The sequence below is a fragment of the Coenobita brevimanus genome, chromosome 63 (assembly GCF_032717465.1).
Source record: "Coenobita brevimanus isolate Jiangsu-jjx chromosome 63, ASM3271746v2, whole genome shotgun sequence".
Classification (NCBI taxonomy): Eukaryota; Metazoa; Arthropoda; class Malacostraca; order Decapoda; family Coenobitidae; genus Coenobita; species Coenobita brevimanus.
In genome coordinates, this window is record NC_137016.1 from 3149244 (window position 1) to 3169847 (window position 20604).

The following is a 20604-nucleotide window of genomic DNA, read 5'->3' on the forward strand; positions in this document are numbered from 1 at the left end:
ATATATATATATATATACATGTAACGCGAAGAATTACGGCATGTCTCCCCCTTTTAGTAAATGTTTTGTTAAGGAACTCATGAAAAGCCAAACCCCAGGTGGGTGATGCATCAATCTGCTTGAAGATGATAATTAGTTGACGGTCCTTCATCTGCAATACCACGAATTTACTCAAAACATCTAGGCAACCATATGCCATAAAGTTGTAAAGATTTTTGGACACCCTGCAAATGTACTTCATATTACCTGGGTTTATGCACTAGGTATAACATAATGCATTGATTGTAGGCGTCAAAATATATGCATTCACTTCTTTAAAAGCCATGACAACTATTAAGCCTGATAACCTCTTGTACTAAAAGCACATTTTTGGAATTTGCTAATGATGCAAAATAATAGCATTTTTCTTATCACTGCCTCCATACGGCTTCCCTAGACCTGCTAGGTTGCAAAAATATATATCTATTTATATACCCATAAAAGTCTGCTTCATGATCAAATTAATTAATACTGTGAGGTCAGTTATGGTCTGATGTCAGAACTGAAAGAAACAAGCATCTTTCTCTCTCTCTCTCTCTCTCTCTCTCTCTCTCTCTCTCTCTCTCTCTCTCTCTCTCTCTCTCTCTCTCTGCCTATCTATCTGTCTATCTCTATCTATCTGTCTGTCTATCTCTCCATCTATCTATCTTTCCTCAAACGGTCCGCTCACAAGTCATTAGCCAACACAGCTGGTATACGCCCGAGCAGACCTTAATCCACGGAGAACAGGTCACAGCAACTGAGGTTAGTACAATCCAACAGTTGTTCTGCAAAAATTGATCAGTCATACCCATAATTTTATCATGTCGCAGGACATTAGGGAATAATGACCACTTCTTGGACGCCAATCCTTTCCTAAAGATGCTTCATGTTCCTAAATCTGAGACCCTTCCTCTTGTACTCCTTTCAGGTCCACTCTTTTCCTGGCGCCTGGGTATGCGACGTCATCACACTGAGGCGCGAGGGCGGCACAGTGCGGATCGTCGCCTTCCAGCAGCTGCGAGCGAACTTGATCCACTGTGGAGGCCACCTCATCCTCACCAAAGAGCTGGGCCATACTGGAGCTGCAACGAAACACTACAGCGTCAACCAGGATAAAAAATTTCAAGAGGGAAACCGAAAATCAAAAGTTCATGTCGGTGAAAAGCAAGTACGAATTGTATTTTAAGTGAAAGAGTAATGAATACCACAGATAACATTTTAGAAAGTATTTATAGAAGTGAAGCGCCAATAACTTTTGAAACCGTTAAGGGAAAGTGATATTTACAGAGCCAACTCCTCCAGCAGCGACCCTGATCCCTCCTGAATGCCTCCACTGTTGCTGTTGGCCACGTAGTCGCACATAAACCTCTTGACGCAAGCGTGGGATAGTCGGTCCACCTGGTAGCTCGCCCACAGTTGGTTGGCAGCCCAGGCGAAGTTATGGGACTCCTTCAGCGACTGTACAGGTAAGAAAAAGAAGGGTGAGGAAAATAATATTAATGCTACAAATTATATGCTGTGGGTAGGAAGAGGCAAGGTAAACGAAATGATGGTTACAGGCAACTACTCACCATGTATTCGTATCGTAATGTATTGTTTGTAATGGCTCTAACATACTTGCAAGTGTCGGCCTTGCCATGATCCTGGATATCTAGCATAAAAAAGAAAAAAAAAGTAAGAATGTGTGTGTGTGTGTGTGTGTGTGTGTGTGTGTGTGTGTGTGTGTGTGTGTGTGTGTCTGTGTGTGTGGAGAGAGAGAGAGAGAACCTGACTTTCTAGCGTTAATACTGCCGTTAAATGTAGGTGTGCTGATTATGAACATTGAATCTTTTTGAAATGGAACTAATATTTTGCATTTCAACTGAGCTGCATACTCCGGATGATAAGAAACAAGGATGATAAACTGTGAAACCGAAATGCATATATAGACTGAGAACATGAGTAGAGTCAAGAGATTTTGGTTTGTTTTACAGTGCCGTCGATTATATTCAAAATGAACACAGATTCAGTGTATGCGTAGGAATCGTGCAAGAGATTCAGTAATAATGGCAACAATGAGTATGGAGAAACACTTACCTTGCCCTCCTTGCCATATTTTGATTCAGTGTTCTCAAGCCATGAGTAGATGTTTCCCACAACACTCGGGAGGTCAGAGAGATCGAGAGCGAGGGAGATGTCTGGCACTTCCCTCCTGCCTCCTCCTGCAGTACTAGATAGCAGGCGGTAGATCAGGTAGGCCAGGAAGGTAGCAAAGGCCAACCCAGCCAGTAGGACGAAGGGGTCAAAACTCTGCATGTAGCCACCACCACCGCCATATCCACCACCACCTCCATACCCTCCGCCACCTCCGGAGTGACCGTACCCACCAGATTTGTCCAAAGAAAAGCCTCCCCACCCAAGTTGGCGGCCTTCTTGAGGGGCATCTCCGAAAGCCTCTACAGTGTTGGTCGGGAGATCGAGTAGCTTGAACACCTGGAAGATCTCAGCGTCCTTAAAACCAGATGATCTCATGAGCTCTGTTACGAAGTCAAGCTCTGAGATATGCGTAAATGCTTGGGTCTGAAGGACACCTCCCAGTTTCCGTATCAACACCATCAGCAGACTATAACCAATCGCGTTCGTATTGGATGAAAGCGCCACCTGCAGTAGTGGGTGACTGGCTATCACACTGGCCTTCATGTCATCCCACTTCTTGTACAAGTAATCCAGGAGTTCACTGTCAAAGGTTTCACTCATACGGTTAAACACATGCACCTTGTCCCCGAAGGAGATAATGTTGTCGAAAATTGAAAAGCTCATCTTTTCTCCATTGCTCTCAGGTGGGTACATCTGCTGCAGGATGGACTTCATATTCTCAAAGATACTCTTGATTCTGGTCCAGTGCGCCTCACCTGCGGCATCACCACCATCCTCTTCTGTGCCATCCTCTGCTGTTAAACCATCCAGGGAATTGTTGCTGTGAGAGATTCTTACACTCGGAACACTGGTCACCTTACCGAAGTATATTTCCCCCGGTTCTGGGTCTAAAGATTTCACCTTGCCAAAGTACACTTCCTCCTTTTCTTGGTCTGAAGATGCCATAGGTGTGGATGGATTTGGCTGGGGAGTAAAGGAGGACTGTGGCTGAGGTGTTTCAGAGGGATGTGACTGAGATACTCTGGATGGAGGTGACACGGATGCTTCAGAGAGATGTGGCTGAACTGACATGAAAGGGCTTGGTTGTAATGCTTCAGAGAGATGTGGTTGAAGTGATAAAGAAGGATGTGACAGGGGTGTTTCAGATGAATGCGACTGAGGTGATATGGAGGAATATGTCTGTGATGCTATTGTGGGATGTGAATGGGATACTGTAGAGGAATGTGACTGGAGAACTGTAGAGGGATACAGATGAGGTACCATTGAGGGATATGGTTTCAGGACTGTGTAGGGATATGACTGAGATGCAGTAGAAGGATGCTGCTGAGATACTGCAGTACTCGTAAGATGTGACTGAGAGGTGACAGAAGGGTGTACTCGAGATGCTATGGTAGAATATGGCTGACGGTGTGGCTGAGATGATATAGATACAGAAAGATGTGGCTGAGGTTCTATAGAGGAATAGATTGTTGCTGTGACCGCAGGAGAAGGGTATAATTCAGATGATACAGAGAGGCGTGGCTGGGATGGTAAAGAAGGATGTGGCACTGATGGTACAGAAAGATCTGGTTCGTATTGCCCCTGCTGGTTGTGAGGTCGTGTCTCAAGCTGTGTGGAAAGATGTGGCTGAGTTGCTGTGGCAGAATGTGACTGAAAACCTACAGGAAGATCTGACTCAGATAGTGTGGATGGGTGTGGCTGTGAAAGTACGGAGGGATCTGGATGATATTTCTCCTGGTGAAGATGTTGTGGTTCTACAGAAATGAGTGATTGAGATGGTACAGAAGGGTGTGGTTGTGATTCAATGGAGGGATTTGGTTGACTTTGCCCCTGGTTTTGGTGTGGTCGTAGCTGGTGGTCGTTGTCGAAGAGGCTAGACAAACTGCGGTACAGATCCTCCACATGGTTCTCTTTCCCCTGCGATGGCCAGTCAGGGGTAGGAGAGAACTCCGTCGTGGTGGTGGTAGTGGTGGTGGTAGTTTTTTCTCCCCCCGCTGTGTCCTGTAGTGACTGCCGCAGCTTGTACAGGTCTCCAAGCTTGGAACTGTTTGAGGAAGCAAATGGAAAATCGTCTCTTACAATGAACATGCATGAAGGAGGTAAAGGTAGCCCCATATAATTGAGCCATATAAAGGAGTGGATGTATACCTTACAAGAGAATTACTGAAGCAGATGAAATTCGTCACGCGTAAGTGTACAACATCAGAAAACAGACATGTTATTTCAATGGCGTAAGCAATAACAGGTGAACCAATTTAAAGCAGAAATGCTCATATTACTGCCACCAAGATGCTTGTACCTAGGACGTGGTAGTTATATCATAAGCAGTTGCAAATGGACTAAGGTTACTAAATCTCAGTGTATTTCAAACTTCACATACAAAATTAACTCCTCTGGAAGCTCACCTGAACATTCTTGACAGTGCCCTCGGGTCCAGAGCTGCAGCCACTGTCGCCTGATGGAGCACCATCACCATTACTAACACCATTACCAGCACGCCATCACAGTCCCGTCTCCTTCTACCTCCACCGTTCCTCAGGCCTTCGAAATGGATAGGAAAGAAAAAAAAATACATAACTATCATCCGCACTATCATCATCAACCCCACACCATCTCGGCTTCGTCTCCCCATACCTCCAAAACACGTCAAGCCTACAAGTGGTATTGTAGAAAATGGTACTGTGCGTCATCATCATCATCATTATCATCATCATGCCACCCTAGCCTCGTCTCCTCGTACCACCACAACATGTCAGGCCTTAAAAAGGACATGAAACAAAAAGGTACATCATCATCATTATATTATTATCATCATCACCGGCATGTCATCATAACCTTTTTCCCTAGTACCTCCGCAGTACTTTAGCCATCAACAACGACATGAGAGAAAATGTTATAGCATGTTGTTGTAAGTACTACGTTCAAAGTTGTGTCTTACCTCGTATTTCGCACAAGTCACCGTCAGCCGATTTTATTCAGGTGAGAGTAATTATGGCAGCTTTATACTTGGGACAATTGTAATGTTCTACTCCTAGTAATGCCTGACGATTTTATTTAGCTTGGGTTGAGTCACTTGAGCCTTAGTGTAAATCTGCTAAAAGAATTTGGCAATGTGTGTTAAAGACGTAATTTTAAATAATATATTATCAACAGCAAGTGATGATTGCTTTCTGTTCTCTTGTTTCTGGATCCCGTCAACCTCATTTGTAATACTAAGTCAGATGAAGTTTACCTTTCTTACTCTAATGATCGAAAATTGACATCTCTCCATCTTCAATACCGATTAGTAACATCAAATAAATTAACAGTTTAAGATGATGCTGATTTTGAAGAAGTGTTGTGGAAAGGATGTGGAGTCGTATTATTGTCCTATACTCTGCCTCTAAGCTACGAGAAATAAGCTACAACAGGACAACAGTCTCGGCCAAGTTAAGATATAAGAACTGAAGACAGTGCTAAGAGAGCCACAGTAACGGACTATCTTGCTTCCATGTCTCAGGCGCGAGTCACTCAAGTCCGTTTTCGCATGCATAACCATGAACCGTTATGTTTTATGCCTCGCAATGCACATCATACTCATACAATTACTCTTAATACAATGGAACACGTGCAATCACCCCTTCGCTATGCACCTCATTCATATAAAATTAATTTTACAGGCGTAGATAATAAGCTGCCTCGTCCGCTGTGCACTTGATACTTTTAGCATACCTAATTATTTTCAGTTGTAATATGCATTATATTCTGGGTTAGAATATACTTTGGTATATATATATATATATATATATATATATATATATATATATATATATATATATATATATATAGATAGATAGATAGATAGATAGATAGATAGATAGATAGATAGATTAAACAGTAACATATTTTTGCGTGTCGCGATTTCCGAGAACTTCGCTCCACAGCGTGACGCGAGATAGGCATTTTTTTTTTTTTCTGACACTCACTTGGCTTACCTCAACCTAATGCAAAAAGGTTTAAGTCGATATTTATTACTGTTCTCGTGAAAGAAACGAACAAACACACAGACGGACACTTTCGCGTGCCGCGGTTTCCGACAATTTCTCACCGTAGCGTCGCGCGCGATCGCCATTTTATTTTCTGACATTCCCTGGACTTGCCCCAACCTAATACAAAAAGAATTAGGTCGATATCCATCACCGATCTCGTGAAAGAAACAAACGCACAGACACACACATATACAGCTTGATTGGAGAGAGAGAGAGAGAGAGAGAGAGAGAGATGATGGAAAGGCACTAATGATCGCTCTTCTCTTAATACTTCTAAAATTACTCTTGATAGTATTAAAAATAGATTAAGTCTATTTTCTATGCGGGGCGGATAAATTTTCCATAATAATTCTAGGAGAGAGAGAGAGAGAGAGAGAGAGAGAGAGAGAGAGAGTTAACCCCTCCGACACGAAATCGTTACTTTTATCTTATTCTTGCTTCTGCCGGACGACGTTATTCAGCACAAAAAAATGCTCAGATATTACAGAGGAATGTCAGCCTACAGTCTACCTACAGTATGTGTATAGGCAGACTGTGGGTGAACCTTTGCCTAATCGTAATGACGGGGGTTTAAGACTTTGGCTACATTTCCCTGGGTTCACATACAATTCGCGGACAAGACAAGGTAATGATTACCTTATCATGCACACATTTCCTTATCTGTTTGACTGTTCAGCACCGCGCCCTAAGTCCTTTCTTCTTAGGATACTTGCTGTTACTTTTTTTTACCTAAAACCCAGAGAGATTAACCTTGACTAACAAAACCCCAATATAGTAACCTAAACAAAGGCTAGCAGAGCCTAACCAAACCTAAGCCTGATATACTGACCTAGTGTAGTCTGATCTTACCTAACAAAACTCTAGATGGCTAATTTAACCTAACCTAATCAAACTAATAATTATTACCTAACCTAACCTGACCTAACCTACAAAAGTATGCGATTCTAACCTACCTCTAGCTGATTAACCTTGCCAGACCTAACTTAACCTAATCTAGACCCCTCTGAAGAAAAAGAAGAAAAAAATTGCACATATCAAGCACAGTTTATAAATCTGCTAACCACCGCACGTGTTGAGGGTGTGAGGTTAGGGGCGTCTGGCAACACTGGACCGGGTTACGGTTGTTGCCGCCTCGGGACAACACCACAGTTACGTCACAGAAAAAATATTAGGGATAAACGGGGGAGAGAGCGGGGAGATTTGTGGCCTGGGGGAGTAGGTGAGTTGAGGAAATGAGAGAGAGAGAGAGGGGGGGGGGGAAGCTGTAGATCTGTGGCTTGGGGGAGTAGATAAGTTGAGGAAAGTGTGTATGTGTGTGTGTGTGTGTGTGTAATTCACCGGGTCTGTCATGATCACTTGATGGTCGTGATCGTCAGCTTTTTACCCTCCCGGAAGGGAGCTGAGAGCTCATATAGTCCGATCTAAGGGCAAGGCTGTGACCTTCACACATTCACACACCCGTCTCCTTGCTCAAGGGGGACAGTAACCACCCACTTCGTCAGTGAAACTTTGCCAACCTGAGCGAGGCGCGAACTCCCGTCCACCAGTTGGCAAGCGAGAACGTTACCACTGCACCAGCGAGCGGTGTGTGTGTGTGTGTGTGTGTGTGTGTGTGTGTGAGAGAGAGAGAACAGGGGATGTAGATCTTAAGAAATATCTGAGAAGGAGAATAGACGACAGAAGCAGAAACTACCAGAAAGGTGCCTGACAATTCTCGTATTAGCACGACTGTGGTTACGAGTTTGGGCGTCGAGTTGCTTCTGTGACTGTTGGTAAGGATGCTTCTCTCAGGCCCGTATTCTTGTCGGTTGAGGAAGCACCCTAACACCTTTTCTTAGGCGATTTATTTTGCTCATTACGCCTAATTGTCCTATTCTGCGTTATATAATCCTTCAAACATCGCCATGCTGCCCAATGAAAATATGCGCCTGTGAAAAATACGTGCAGAAAACAGAATAAAAAGATTAGAGCATGGAGAGAGGCTGACCCGGGAAAACGCGAGAGGCAGCTTAGAGTGGTAGGAGGTAGGGAGGAGGAGCTGCGATAGAGGGTCGTAATATGAGTGGCGTTGGATTTTGGAGATTTGTAACATTACCTCATTATTAATTCATCCTATATAATTTCATCACAGTATCCTCTTGTCTGCCAGTGAAGTAAACTATGTCGATATTAATACGATGTTAATAGCATACCCTAGAATGTTAAAGTAACATGCAGATAAATCACTAGTCAAGAGGTGCTCTGAAGTCTCTTATGACATCTAGAATACACCCGAAAGAGGTTTGGAGGTGATTTTGTCATGGCCTCTTTGCCTGAATCCTCGGACCTGGTATCCGATGATACATTATTAAATTAATATGAAACACACACACACACACACACACACACACACACACACACATTTAGTATTTCCGCCATAGGCTCTCGAATATGTGTAAATAACCATAGGATACCCTGCAACTGGCTTAGGCCAGTCAGACTGCTGGGCAGTTTTTCTCTCTCCTTGTCCCTGTTCACTCAGCACTCCTAGTGGAGGCCTGGATGCAAATTAAGCAGCTGTTGGGGGTTGTGTTCTAGCGGAAGACTGGGACTCAGCAAAAACTGATTGTCTGCCTTTATGATCCCTGTGCTGTCAATAAGCAGAAAACCGAGGCCTTCTTCTTCGGATGGATGGAGCCACTAATTCTTGCAAGTTGTAGATGATGTGAGATGACGGGTTGACGAGATGGTGAGTGGTGGTGTGACATAGGTTTAAGGGCTTTCTCAAGGACTGAAACTATAGGGACCCTACATTTTGCTTTCACTAGAATATGCAAGTAAATCGATCGACTCAAACGACCTGACTTCATCCTTCGCTGCTGTTACAGGACTGATCAGGGTCTGTCAAAAGTTATTGTACTAAATATTTGAAGAAAACTTCAGAGAAATATGAAACAATGGACTTAACAAAACAGGATAGAGGATGAGAATGTCTTTAATATTCTGAACTATTGCAGATTTGGGCTGCTCTCTTTTCTAGGAGGATGTACTGTACGAGTAGGTTAGGTTCCCTTCGGCTGATTTGGCCAGCTGAGTTAGATTAATTTCGGCTAGGAAAAAGAAACAAGCATGAGCATAATGAAGAGAGAGAATTTAGTGTGAGATACTGAAATGTCTTGCATTTAACTTCAAAAATATGCTGGAATATGCCCCAGTACACAGAGGGACAGTCACTCATGAAAGAAAGTACCTCCCCCCTCCTCCCGTACATGAGACCTTGTACAGTCACTCATAAAAGAAAAGACCCCCCCCCTCTGCGTTAAAGGCAATATAACTCGGGGTATTCAGTGTCTGTAACAGTGTATTTGACGTCAGCCATATGGGGGGATGAGGGGGGGTGTTTGAGAGGAGGGCGGAGTTAATCTGCACGAAACGCTGCTTCAATCCACATTTCGAGTCAAACATACATTATATCTGACTTGTTATGTTGTCCTTCACACAAAATTAACTTTATGCTACAAGAACAAAGAACTTTTAGGTGATAACACAATCCCATACCCGAAACATTTATGCATTAATGCCGCACATGATGCAAATGAAACCCCCGGCCTCAGGGGTTAAATGAATGGGCTCGACACACTTAGAATGAACTCTGAATGAACTTCCCCCAGACGCACTGTGCCCACACCTGACGTCATTTACAGTGTTACCAGGACCGATATCATATTGGTTGAAAGGTGGCTTGGCCGGGGGGGTCATTTCTTTTCTGAGTGACTGTGCCTTCCGGCACATTTAATAAAATACCTCCATATGATCAAAACTGAAAACTGTTAAATAATCAGCTGATGCAGCAGCTGACATATCAAAACAGCTCAAAATTTCAAGCTCAACAACCTTGTACTATAAGAAATGCCTCCTTATAGCCAAAACTGAAAATCGCCTAATAGCTGATGCGTCAACTGATGCAACAGCTGGTGATGCAACACCTGGCATGTTAAATCAACTCAGTTTCAAGCAGAGCAGTTTTATTTGCTATTTCATAAGTAAATCGCTCAAAGCTCTCCAAGAGCAGATAATCGAACTTTCCTTGAAGGAGAAAGGGAACAAGCAAATCCACCAGGTGTAGGCTACTGTACCACTGACAGACCCGTCGGCGTACCGCAGGTAAAAAATTACAAAAACTTTATGAAGGTGTAGGACATTCAAAGTAGGCTATATAGATACTGAGGAAGTGGGAACAATGGTCATTGGAGAGTTATGTTGCTGGTGTATAGCTGTGAAGGTATATTACATATTTCAAATATATGCAGTTGATTCGAAATTTGACGTGAAGCAGTGTTTCGTGCAGATCTGCTCCCCCTCATCCCACAGACACCAGTCCTCGTCCCCTATCCCTGAAGTCAGGTGCACTGTTACCATACCTGGATCCCCCAATTTACAAGGCTTCTCGCTCGGGGGGCAGGGGGGCTTTCTTTTATGAGTGACTGCACATACTCAGTGAAGGCTGAGGAGGAAAGTATTTAAAGAGACCAGTTGCTTGGATAGTATATTATAGCAAAAAAGGTAAGCTATCATAGTTACTCCAGTAGGCAATGCAGTCCTCTCTCAAGTTGCATTGGGTACGTTTTCTATGTTACCTGTGATAATATTCCTCTCGCCGGATAAGGAAGCTCCGTAATACCTTATCCTATGTGATTTATTTATTTGAATCCATCTTACTGTCCTCTGTGTTACGCAAATCCTTCCACAATCGACGTACTCTGCATAAATAACGTACAAGAGAACATTTGCCGACCAAATCCAAAAATAAATCGCTAAGTAAGAAGTGTAGGGAGCTTCCCCGAGGAGAATAGTAGCCTGTTGTACCCTTGATGTAGGTGACACAGGAAACTACGTTGCACCTGTTCCTCAGCAATTTATTCTGGTCATCAGTCCCCATATCCTCTTGTGCTACTGATGCTATAGGTGGTACGAAGCTTCCTATGCCACCAACAATACACCCATCTATTCGCACAGGTTTTTGTCTTTATAGGAAGGACAAGGAAAGATGAGTACAAAGTCTCAGTATCTCTTGTTCTTCAAGTAAAAGTAAACCCTTCCATTCTGCAGGAAGGTCAAGAGACACGTCGGGAATCTTCTGCACTCTGCCTTCTCTGTCCTTCCGAAAACAAATAGGAAGTTTCGACACAGAATCGTTCATAAGTTTATTTGTGAGTCTCACCACATATCTGGACTTGTATACATTCTTCTGCCGATGTTATACAGAACGTTGCACTTACTGTAGCTACTTTCTCTTTGTTTACAGTAAAATGAAATAGACCCCCGTGTGTTTTATTGTTTAAAAAATAAGCCGAAGAGCTGTAGCCTAACTACTATACCGTATGATCCGTTTCAGTGGCAGTCTCTTATATTCTGCCGTGTCGTTCATTGAAAATTACGTAAGTTGACTTTACCTGGATGAATAGTTAATCAGAACTGCCAGGCGACGAGAGATTTAGCATCGCTTGAGCCATCCAACATATGAGAAGAAAGCTTTGGATTAATATTTCTCTACTTAGCAAAGGTCATTAGGACAGATTAGGAATTTCTTCTCAGTTCCATAATGCCCTTAGAATGACACAACAGTCCCTAACTGGTGGATGGACAAGAATGGGCTTTTTCTAGCACCAGTGAAGAGGACGTTTATCGGCATTTGTGATATTGGTTTAACAACATTGGGTGCTCATGTCTCTTGAGTATAGCGTCAAGAAGAGGGCTAAGTAATGGAAGAATTAGAGTCACAGACTTCAGTTGTTTCAAGTGATGGAACTCTTCAGTCCTGATGGGTCAATACAGGACTGGATTATGGGCAAATGGAAGATGGATGTTAAAATACTGTAGTTTCAACTCGACATTTACTCTCTAGTAAAATCTCCACAAACGCGTGGATATAATTCCATAATTTGAACAGCACAGCACTGAAAAGACAAAGTTAATTAATATTTGTTCTGCCAGGTGCATACGTGTTGTGAGGGCATGATAATTCTCCTCACTGTACTGTTATGCGATTATTAAGTTCATAGGGGGGGGGGATTACTCAACATTAATTTACTTCAGATATAATGAAAGAGCCTCTTTTACAAGCGAGACAAAGTTACGATGAAACTGATTCTTCACAGATTAGTTATCCTTCATTTTTTTTTTTTTTTTCTGATAACCTCGCCGAATCATACGAGTATAATGATTTAGAGACTGATTTTCCCTTTAATATACTCATTTCCCCCGTTATGTTCTCAGTCTCACTAGTTTTCTTGTGTTATAATGTGATGCATCACTGGCTTCCCCAATGTTATGAGCTGGATTTCGTTAAGTTAGTAAAGATACAAATAAACGTATCTTGACCAACTTAACGAAGTCCGGTTCATAACACTGGGGAAGCTAGTGGTAAGTGCTTGTATATCCGCCTCACAATTACTAGTTCTGGTGATCGGTTCTCGGGCCGGACAGACTTAGCAAAGGTTACTTGTCCTTGTACACCCAGTAGTACATATGAGGAATGTAATTTGATTATTGCAGTTCGCATTCAAAGGGACGAATAACCCCCTCCCCCCAAAAAAAAGGTGGTCTGCCTTACTGACCCTTAGAGTAGTCGATAGGCAGTAATCTAAAACTTATTCCAGCTTCATACCTTGCAAATATAAACAGAAAATGGTTGCACCTTTCCGGACTGAGAAAGGCCATCATCGTGTAGTGCAAGGAGTAAAAAGTCATCCTGCTTTACAAATCGACAGAAGCAACTGCCTTGTTACCTCCTTCAAGGTATAGTGGGCATGAGGCTAGAAGATGAGTTGCTGTCACACCTACCGACTGCATGAAAGTCATTAATATTTTGCTAAGTCCCTAGCTTCCCCTAGAACATGACCTGCAGAAGTCAAATTTCCATCCAGGTCCCTCGCTCGTGCACCGACATGGGATGCAATAGCCTACACACACGTGGCTATGATATGTGGATGATATTTTTGTTATCGTACCCAGACGGTTTGACGTACCCGCTGGTACATGCAAAGTAAGGAGGGGCAAGGGGCGGGGAGCAGAATTTTGCCTTCCAGTCTGGCCGGTTCTTTCAGATGCAAAATGGATGTGCTGAGGCTAGATTACAGTATTACAATTGTTATGACTAGCAGAACAGAACAACAAACTGTCTCATTCTATTCTTCAAGGACACATGACCCAAAGCCGGGAAAGGGGAGAGATGGGGACAGGATAGGCAAGGGCGGCGGCAGGGGCTGAGGTAGGTGTACGAGCAGTGTGAGTGTGGGATAAGGGATGCACGGTCAGGGACGAGGGCGAGGGGAAGGCAGGGAGAGTCAGGGACGGGGACGGACAGGGGAATGGCATGGGCGGAGCAAGGCGTTGGGGTGTGGAAGGTGGCGTCTGTGGGTGTGGGTGAGCTGTGAGGCAGAGATGTGGCACCGGAGTAATGCTAGGGTCCACTGAACATGCTTAGGCACGCCCTTGGCTCGGCATGAAATGTACGCCACCACCACCGCGCACCATCTTAACACCTTCACTACAAGATCTCTTGCTTAAGAGGAATATATTTGTATGACATTAACAATAATAGGCGTTTGGTGTCGTAATATTGAAAGGACTGAATTGCCTTAAGCTGTTGACCCCCGAGTCTTTTCTTCTCGCCGCCGCAAGAAATAAACATTCTAAATATAACCAAATAATTTTTTTATTCGTACTACTCAGAAACGCAATTATTATGAATATTGTGTTGCCAGACGATTTTGTTTTTACTACATCTATATGTAACAGAAAGCATTAGAAGTCCTTGAGCTTTCGTCGTGTGCAGAGAATGGGGGAGAGGTTGACTAAGAGAGTGTGTGCAAGTGAGGTGGAGGGGGAATGGGGAAGGGGAAGATTGAGGATGAGATGGAGAGACGGGGTGTAGAGGTATATGAGGAGGGTGTGAGTTGGAGATAGGGCAGCCATATGACGGAGAACAGAATGACATAGAGGCGATTCATTTGTGGCCACCCCTTCCGGGATCAAGGCATCTGGTTATAGGTAAATCTATAAATAACTACTCAATTTGTGACCAATACCAGGCTATCTCGTGCTGGCCCATTCAAGACGCTATTATCCGACTGCCACGAGACAGATTTGTTGTTAATATTTCCAGACATTTATTCGCCTATCTCCATTAAATAAGTTACCTAGGACTGAAGCTGACCGTATGTATAGAATCTTACTTCTTTTATAAGAACAGCCATAGCTCTTTTCTTTCATATTCTTCTCCACTGATCTTCAACATCAGACTCATTAATTTGCTGATCACAAGCACAATCACGTAGCCGTATTCTTGAAGGCCACATCGTACCATACATTTTGCGTAATAATCACACCTTAATATTCTGTAACATTTAACTTACAGTTTTTTGCTGTAGTCATAGTTTGCATTAATGAAAACTAGGGAACAGTCCTCCAGTTTGAAAAGTAAGATAAACAAAGTCGTCAGGAGATGGTAAAAATAAAGCAATAATAAAACAGATGTGATGTGTGAGTGCACTGCTTAGCTCTCTCATGGTCAGGACAACTCTGGTACTCAGTTTCTACTAATACTAGGCGATCTTATTAAACCTTGAGTGAGTCGTATAAAAGATTAATACTGTCACCATTTGCTTTTCAATGAAGAGGACAGATCCATTCTTTTATTCCAGCTACCTCCAGACGATTATACTGTGTCTAGCTGAAAGTAAGTCCCAGGAGCCTGAGAATGTTAAATTGTGATAGACAAAATAAATCGCTAATGCAGATGTCATGAAATCTCCCACGCCAACCACAATAGTGTGCATTGCTAGGTGATTTGTAGTCGCGGTAACAGAGGTAATAGAAGTAACGGTAGTAGTAGTAAGTAGTAATAGTCTTGAGTCGTTGTAATTGTTGTTGATGATGTGATGATGATGATTATGATACTGTATTCCTAGGTTCATCTGAAACGTAAAGCCGATGAACCACAGACTGAAATTGCCCCCGTCTGACTGTTCATCATTCTTCTCCCGGGGGACAGGGACTGATTTAAGGGCTATTGACACACTCAGGCAGTTGAGCCACCGCATGAAGGCGTCCTAATGCTGCCAAGCTAACCTGCATTCCCATAACCCCTAGAGCCCTAAGACGCCATTTACATTATATTTTGGTTATTACTAAGCGACTCTGCTCAATTTTCGACAGACCTCTTGTAGCGAAGGGTTAATGAAAACTCTGTCTAACGTCCTTTATTCCAAAAATCTCTCCAAGGCAAAATAAAATCGTCTGGAAGTAGCATGAATGAAGTGTAGGGATTAATTAATGCTACATACTACTTTCTGGGTTTGAAAATAATCTCTCCAAAAATGAATAAAATAGTCTGAAGGTTGCAAGATTAAAGTCGTCATCAAATCCAGTGGTTCTGAAACTGGGGATCAAACAAATTTATTCCGTTTAGGAGCGCCTTTTCAAACTGGAGGGGTAAGATATGGCCTTCTTTAATCCTTTCACTACTAGGGGGTTTTCTTAGGGCGAATAAAATTGTATGGGAGCAGCAAGAATAAACAATATGTCACGTCCTTAAGGGCTAATCCAGAATGATGCCGTAACCTTACACTCCATTATGTTAAATTTTGTCTTTGCCGGCTTATCTTATTCAGCTTTAAGGAGATCTGTGGCGGTGAATGGGTTTTAGATAATCTCAATTGATTCCTTCAGAGCGATAATGTTATTTTCGTTTTATTCTTTAACCGTCAAGCCTTGTTATTTAGCTTAAGGGAGACCTCTGACGGTGAATAGGTTACAGGCAATTTCATTTGTGCCCTATATTGGATGATGTGTATTTCTTTATCCTTTTTTCATGCAACCAAACGATTTAATTACATTCAAAAAAGGTACCTCTCGTAGCAAATTGGTAAATGCTCAAATATCACCATGCATATCGAGAAGACAATAATGTGGTATCGATGTAACATTTCTTCTGCCCGATATCCCAGTATTATCTTGAGTACCGTGACGTCTTTTGTACTTTATTTTTGTATTGTAAAGATATGGTGAAGCCTTCACTACCCTTTTACCGTTAGTGTCCCATAAAACGAATTATATTGCATGGACATTGTCCAGAATGCACTACACAGTAGTTCTTGCTTTCGACAGACGTTGTTATTCAGATTAGAAAAAGCCTTCAACTTCAATCTTAAACTTCGTCAACGATATATATATACAGTATATATATATATATATATATATATATATATATATATATATATGTGTGTGTGTGTGTGTGTGTGCGTGCGTGTGTGTGTGTGCAATCAGACTTGGGGTTACTGTAATGAGTATATTAAACTACGACAAGTCACGCTGAGGCTCAATTAAATGGTCTGGCAGCGGCAAGAATGGTATATAAAGAAGTCTTTGTAGTAAGTAAACCTCTTCAATCAGAAGACGTTATTTGTATTATGTTCATGCTACTGTCAGACGATTTTATTTAACGTACGAAGGTCTTTTGTTTGTGAAAGGGTTACTGAAGTCTATATACCAGTCCCATCAAAGCTGAACAAATTCGTCCACAGATCAAGAATTTAAAAAAGGGAAGCACTTGGTTTGAATGGCTTGGTACCTCGCTTTATGTCTTAAGTGGGTCGCGAGTGGCCTGCCTCAAATGTGGACAGAATTGTTATTACAAGCCGTAAAATACGAAGACATTATCACTAGTGGTCCGTATTAACCGTTTGGCTGTATTGATACGAATGCTTGTACTTTGTTCCGCCTAACGCAATGATGATTTTAATCAGCTCAGAGAAATCCAGTGCAGCAAAACAGATTAAAAACTATCTCGACTTACACCGTGACTTGAAAGCTCTTTATTTCACTCCAGACGATTTTACTCGGCTCAGGAAAACCCAGCGTAACGACCCAGGTTAAAAGATATCTCGACTTAAAGCATTGTAACCTAGAACTTAGAGCTTCATGCACAATTACAGTTACTCTCGGATTATTTTCTTCGGGTGAAAGACTGCACTGCAAAGAAAAAGTTGTGCTGGGATACTTTTGCATTCCTGGCCACCTCTTTACGATGTCATTTATGCATTATTTTTGCAGTCAAGACGATTTTTTTTCGGCCTAGGGGAGAATTTTTGAACGAGAGGGGCTGATTAAACCTATGTCTAACCCCTCCAGTTCGAAAAATTCCCCTCTAAGCTGAGAATAATCGTCTGGTGGTAGAGAGAGCAAACCACAAAAGACGTCGCCGTTTGGAGGAGGTGAAATGCGATCCAGCGGTAGTAATCTAAAAAATATTTACGATCGATTCCCCGTTGAAACTTAGATATGTTTCACCGGAAGAACTACACAAGGGAAGATTTTACACTCCATTTGCTGATCGTCCTGCAGAAAACTGTTACAGCCTGCGGTAATTTTTGTCTCGTAACTAAGATTTATTTATGATGTTAGAACAGGACGAAGAGGAAGATTCAACAGCCTCCTTGCCCTTTCTGCAAATCAGAACCTGATTTATGTTAGAGAATTGATCGTGAGTCTGTGTATCCCTGTCCAGAATTTGAGCATATAAAAGTGAAAATTAGCAGCATGGGAGCAGTTACCAAGCATGACTGTGATATCCCTTGCTTAATCCTTCCATCCTGAGGTTATAGTTTTCCTTTATTTCTGGCATCTCCATGCAATTTCAATCACAGCATAGACCTCGTAGCGAAGGGACAATGAAGGCTATATCTAATCCCTCCAGCTCGAGAAGCCTACCCTAGCCAGAATACAATCATGAGTTAACCAGGTAACACAAAAGACGTCATCGACCGGAAGGGAGAAACTGCCATCCAGAATTAGGGAACAGAACAGTGAAATTTACCAGCACGAAAGCAGTTACGAGGAAAGACTGTTATCTTGCTTAAACACATTCATCTCCCTGCCGCAAAGATCCCTGTCTTAGAGAATACCAGGCATTAGTGTAGCCATAATGTACAGAGTCATAGAACAGGCTACAACATCTTTGAGTTCGCCCCTGCAGGCCGAGTATATCACTGTTTTTGCTATTTACAGCCGATTTGTCTGAAGATAGCAAGAATGAGAAATACGTCCTTACATTGAAAGGGTTAATATCCTTTAGATTAGAAAAGGATAGGGATGATGATGATGGCTATGAAGATTATGAGGAGGAGGCAAATGATGTCTTATTCAGAAACTATGAAGACCTGAACAGCGAAAATTGTCACAACTCTTGATACTGCTAACACCACACGCCCTCACAATCCTGGACGTCACATGCCTGTAAAACTATGTGCACACACACACACACACACACACACACACACACACACACATACACACACACACCAGTTGCATTTCCCTCCTTCACGTGAGGTTAAAGAGGTTTTCAGCACCTCTTCCTGTTTTATTCCTTTATGTGGTTTATAATATTCCCTCGGGTGATCTTTACACAGTCTAAAATGGTGCTGAAGAGGGACGCCTTTATGTGGTGGCACCATCATAACCAGGCAGCTCCACTGCCCTGTTGTATAAACGTCCCTCAGCTCCCTTCACATCCCCCGAAAGGAGGATGGCGGACTGCAGCAGAAGAGCAGTCCACTGGGTTCACGTTTCAGATGAGCCTAATGCAACAATAACAAGAACGACACTAGATAAAGAGATAAATACAAATGAAATAATACTGAGGCGTAACACACAATATTTACCTCCAAGGAAAAGGTGTTAGCGACCTTCTCAACTGATGGAAACACAGGCCCAAAGGTCGCAGTCTAAATGGCTTTGGAGATTTCATAACACCTCTTCCTTTGTGATTTATTCTCCACAGTAAACCTTTATACTTGTACGTTATTGAGGCATACCATAGGCCATTCACTTTAACTTGGCGTGGATATTTTTACTGATGTTTTTACCTATTTTCCGCAACCCAGAGGCAGAATGAGACAATACTACGGCCCTACATCCTATCCAATGCACTTCTTCGTGACTAGCATCATACTGTAGTGTTATTCTACTACTACAGCTTAGAAATGATGATGAAGGGATGGTATTTTTTTTGCCTTGTTAAAGTGAACAGAGTATTATGATGATACTGAAATGATATATATAACAGGGAAGAGAAAGTCAAGGTACAGTAAGAAGCCTCCAATTTCACTTAGGCCTTATTCTTGTCGGTTAAGGAAGTTCCCCAGCACCCTTTCCTTAGTGATTTATTTTTGGATATGTCTGATTAATAACCTTTTGAACGTTATTTACTCAGAATATGGCGATACTGGAAGGATTCATGTAACAAAGAAGAGGGGAGTGAGGTGTAATAAGCAAAATAAACCGCTTAGGAAAATGTGTTAGGGAGCTTCCTCAACTGACGAGAATAAGCGTAGCAAGTCTTACAACCTGGATGGTGTGTGTGTGTGTGTGTGTGTGTGTGTGACGGCCTGTGTAGGTATATATATAACGGGAAGGTAAACTCGTGGGGGCCAAAACGACGGGCTGACGACCAGATAATAAGGCTTTCAAAGAATTATATATATATGATTCAGTTCAGCCGTCGTCTCCTGTGCTGAGCTACACCGCGTAATGGATCTGTTTATTTCCAGTTCCGTTAGTCTCTTTTGGCGGTGCATGCAGCTGCGTTTCTTCATAAAATTCCACCACCACTAACTCTATCGTAAATGTAAGCCAGAATCTCGAATACAGTTAACTTTATTGTGGTTTATGAGGGGCATAATGTGGTGGTCTGGGCCTCAGTGGGGTACTTGAATAGGCAAATTCATAGCAAATGTGCAGAATCGTCCCAAAGATAATAAACTTGGCCGTTTTCTAACTGCTAATTTATTGTGGCTGTCGGTAATAAAAGAGCATTTTATAGCCACTAGCCTAAGTAAATGTGCATTAAGTATGAAGAATATGGAGGAGAAGGAAGACGATGAGTAAGAGAGAAGGAGGAGGAAGAGGGGAATGAGGAGGAAGAAAAGCAAGAGAAAAAGGAGAAGAGAAAAAGAATAAGAATGAAATAAGACTGTGAATAAAAATGCTTATAACAAAAATGCACAGTGCATCTGGGAATTTCACTCTTTGCCTCCAGAAACGAGAGGATATTAAAAATGAATCCAAAATACCAAGTAGAAGGTCAAATGCCATTAAATAATCGACTGGTCCAGAGGTCGGTGTTGCACAGAGGGAAGCAAGGCTGAGATGGCCCTGATGGGATGAAGGGAAGACAACAATTGGCTGGATGAGAGCCACACATTCAACCACATCCATCAACACTTAAGCCATTTACGATGAGGGAGAGAAATAGGTAGAGCATATCTATCACTGGATGCTCCCGGTACATGGAAGTACTGTATATACAACAGAGGTTAGAACATCAGTGACAAACTTCAACGTTTCTTAAACTTCTCCAAGCGTTGATTTATACTTAATC

The 20604-nt window shown here is 42.4% G+C and overlaps 1 protein-coding gene across 1 annotated transcript; it reads right to left on the reverse strand.

The window, feature by feature from the left end:
• Window positions 1-913: 913 nt before the first annotated feature.
• Window positions 914-4633, reverse strand: LOC145404281 (uncharacterized). Its single transcript, XM_080275802.1, has 5 exons — window positions 4563-4633; window positions 3715-4201; window positions 2098-3120; window positions 1307-1479; window positions 914-1103 (listed from the first exon to the last, which is right to left on the reverse strand). Exons 1-5 carry the CDS (start codon window positions 4631-4633, stop codon window positions 914-916), a joined length of 1944 nt encoding a protein of 647 aa, XP_080131928.1.
• Window positions 4634-20604: the final 15971 nt, after the last annotated feature.

Bases quoted from the DNA above. Each gene is read 5' to 3' on its own strand.
- LOC145404281 (XM_080275802.1), bottom strand. From the start codon at position 4,633: ATGGTGATGGTGCTCCATCAGGCGACAGTGGCTGCAGCTCTGGACCCG. The intron at 3,121-3,714 runs GTACCATCAGTG...TTTACTCCCCAG, and splicing joins AATACGAACCAGATCTTTCT to CCAAATCCATCCACACCTAT. The intron at 1,480-2,097 runs GTAAGTGTTTCT...TTACCTGTACAG, and splicing joins AATATGGCAAGGAGGGCAAG to TCGCTGAAGGAGTCCCATAA.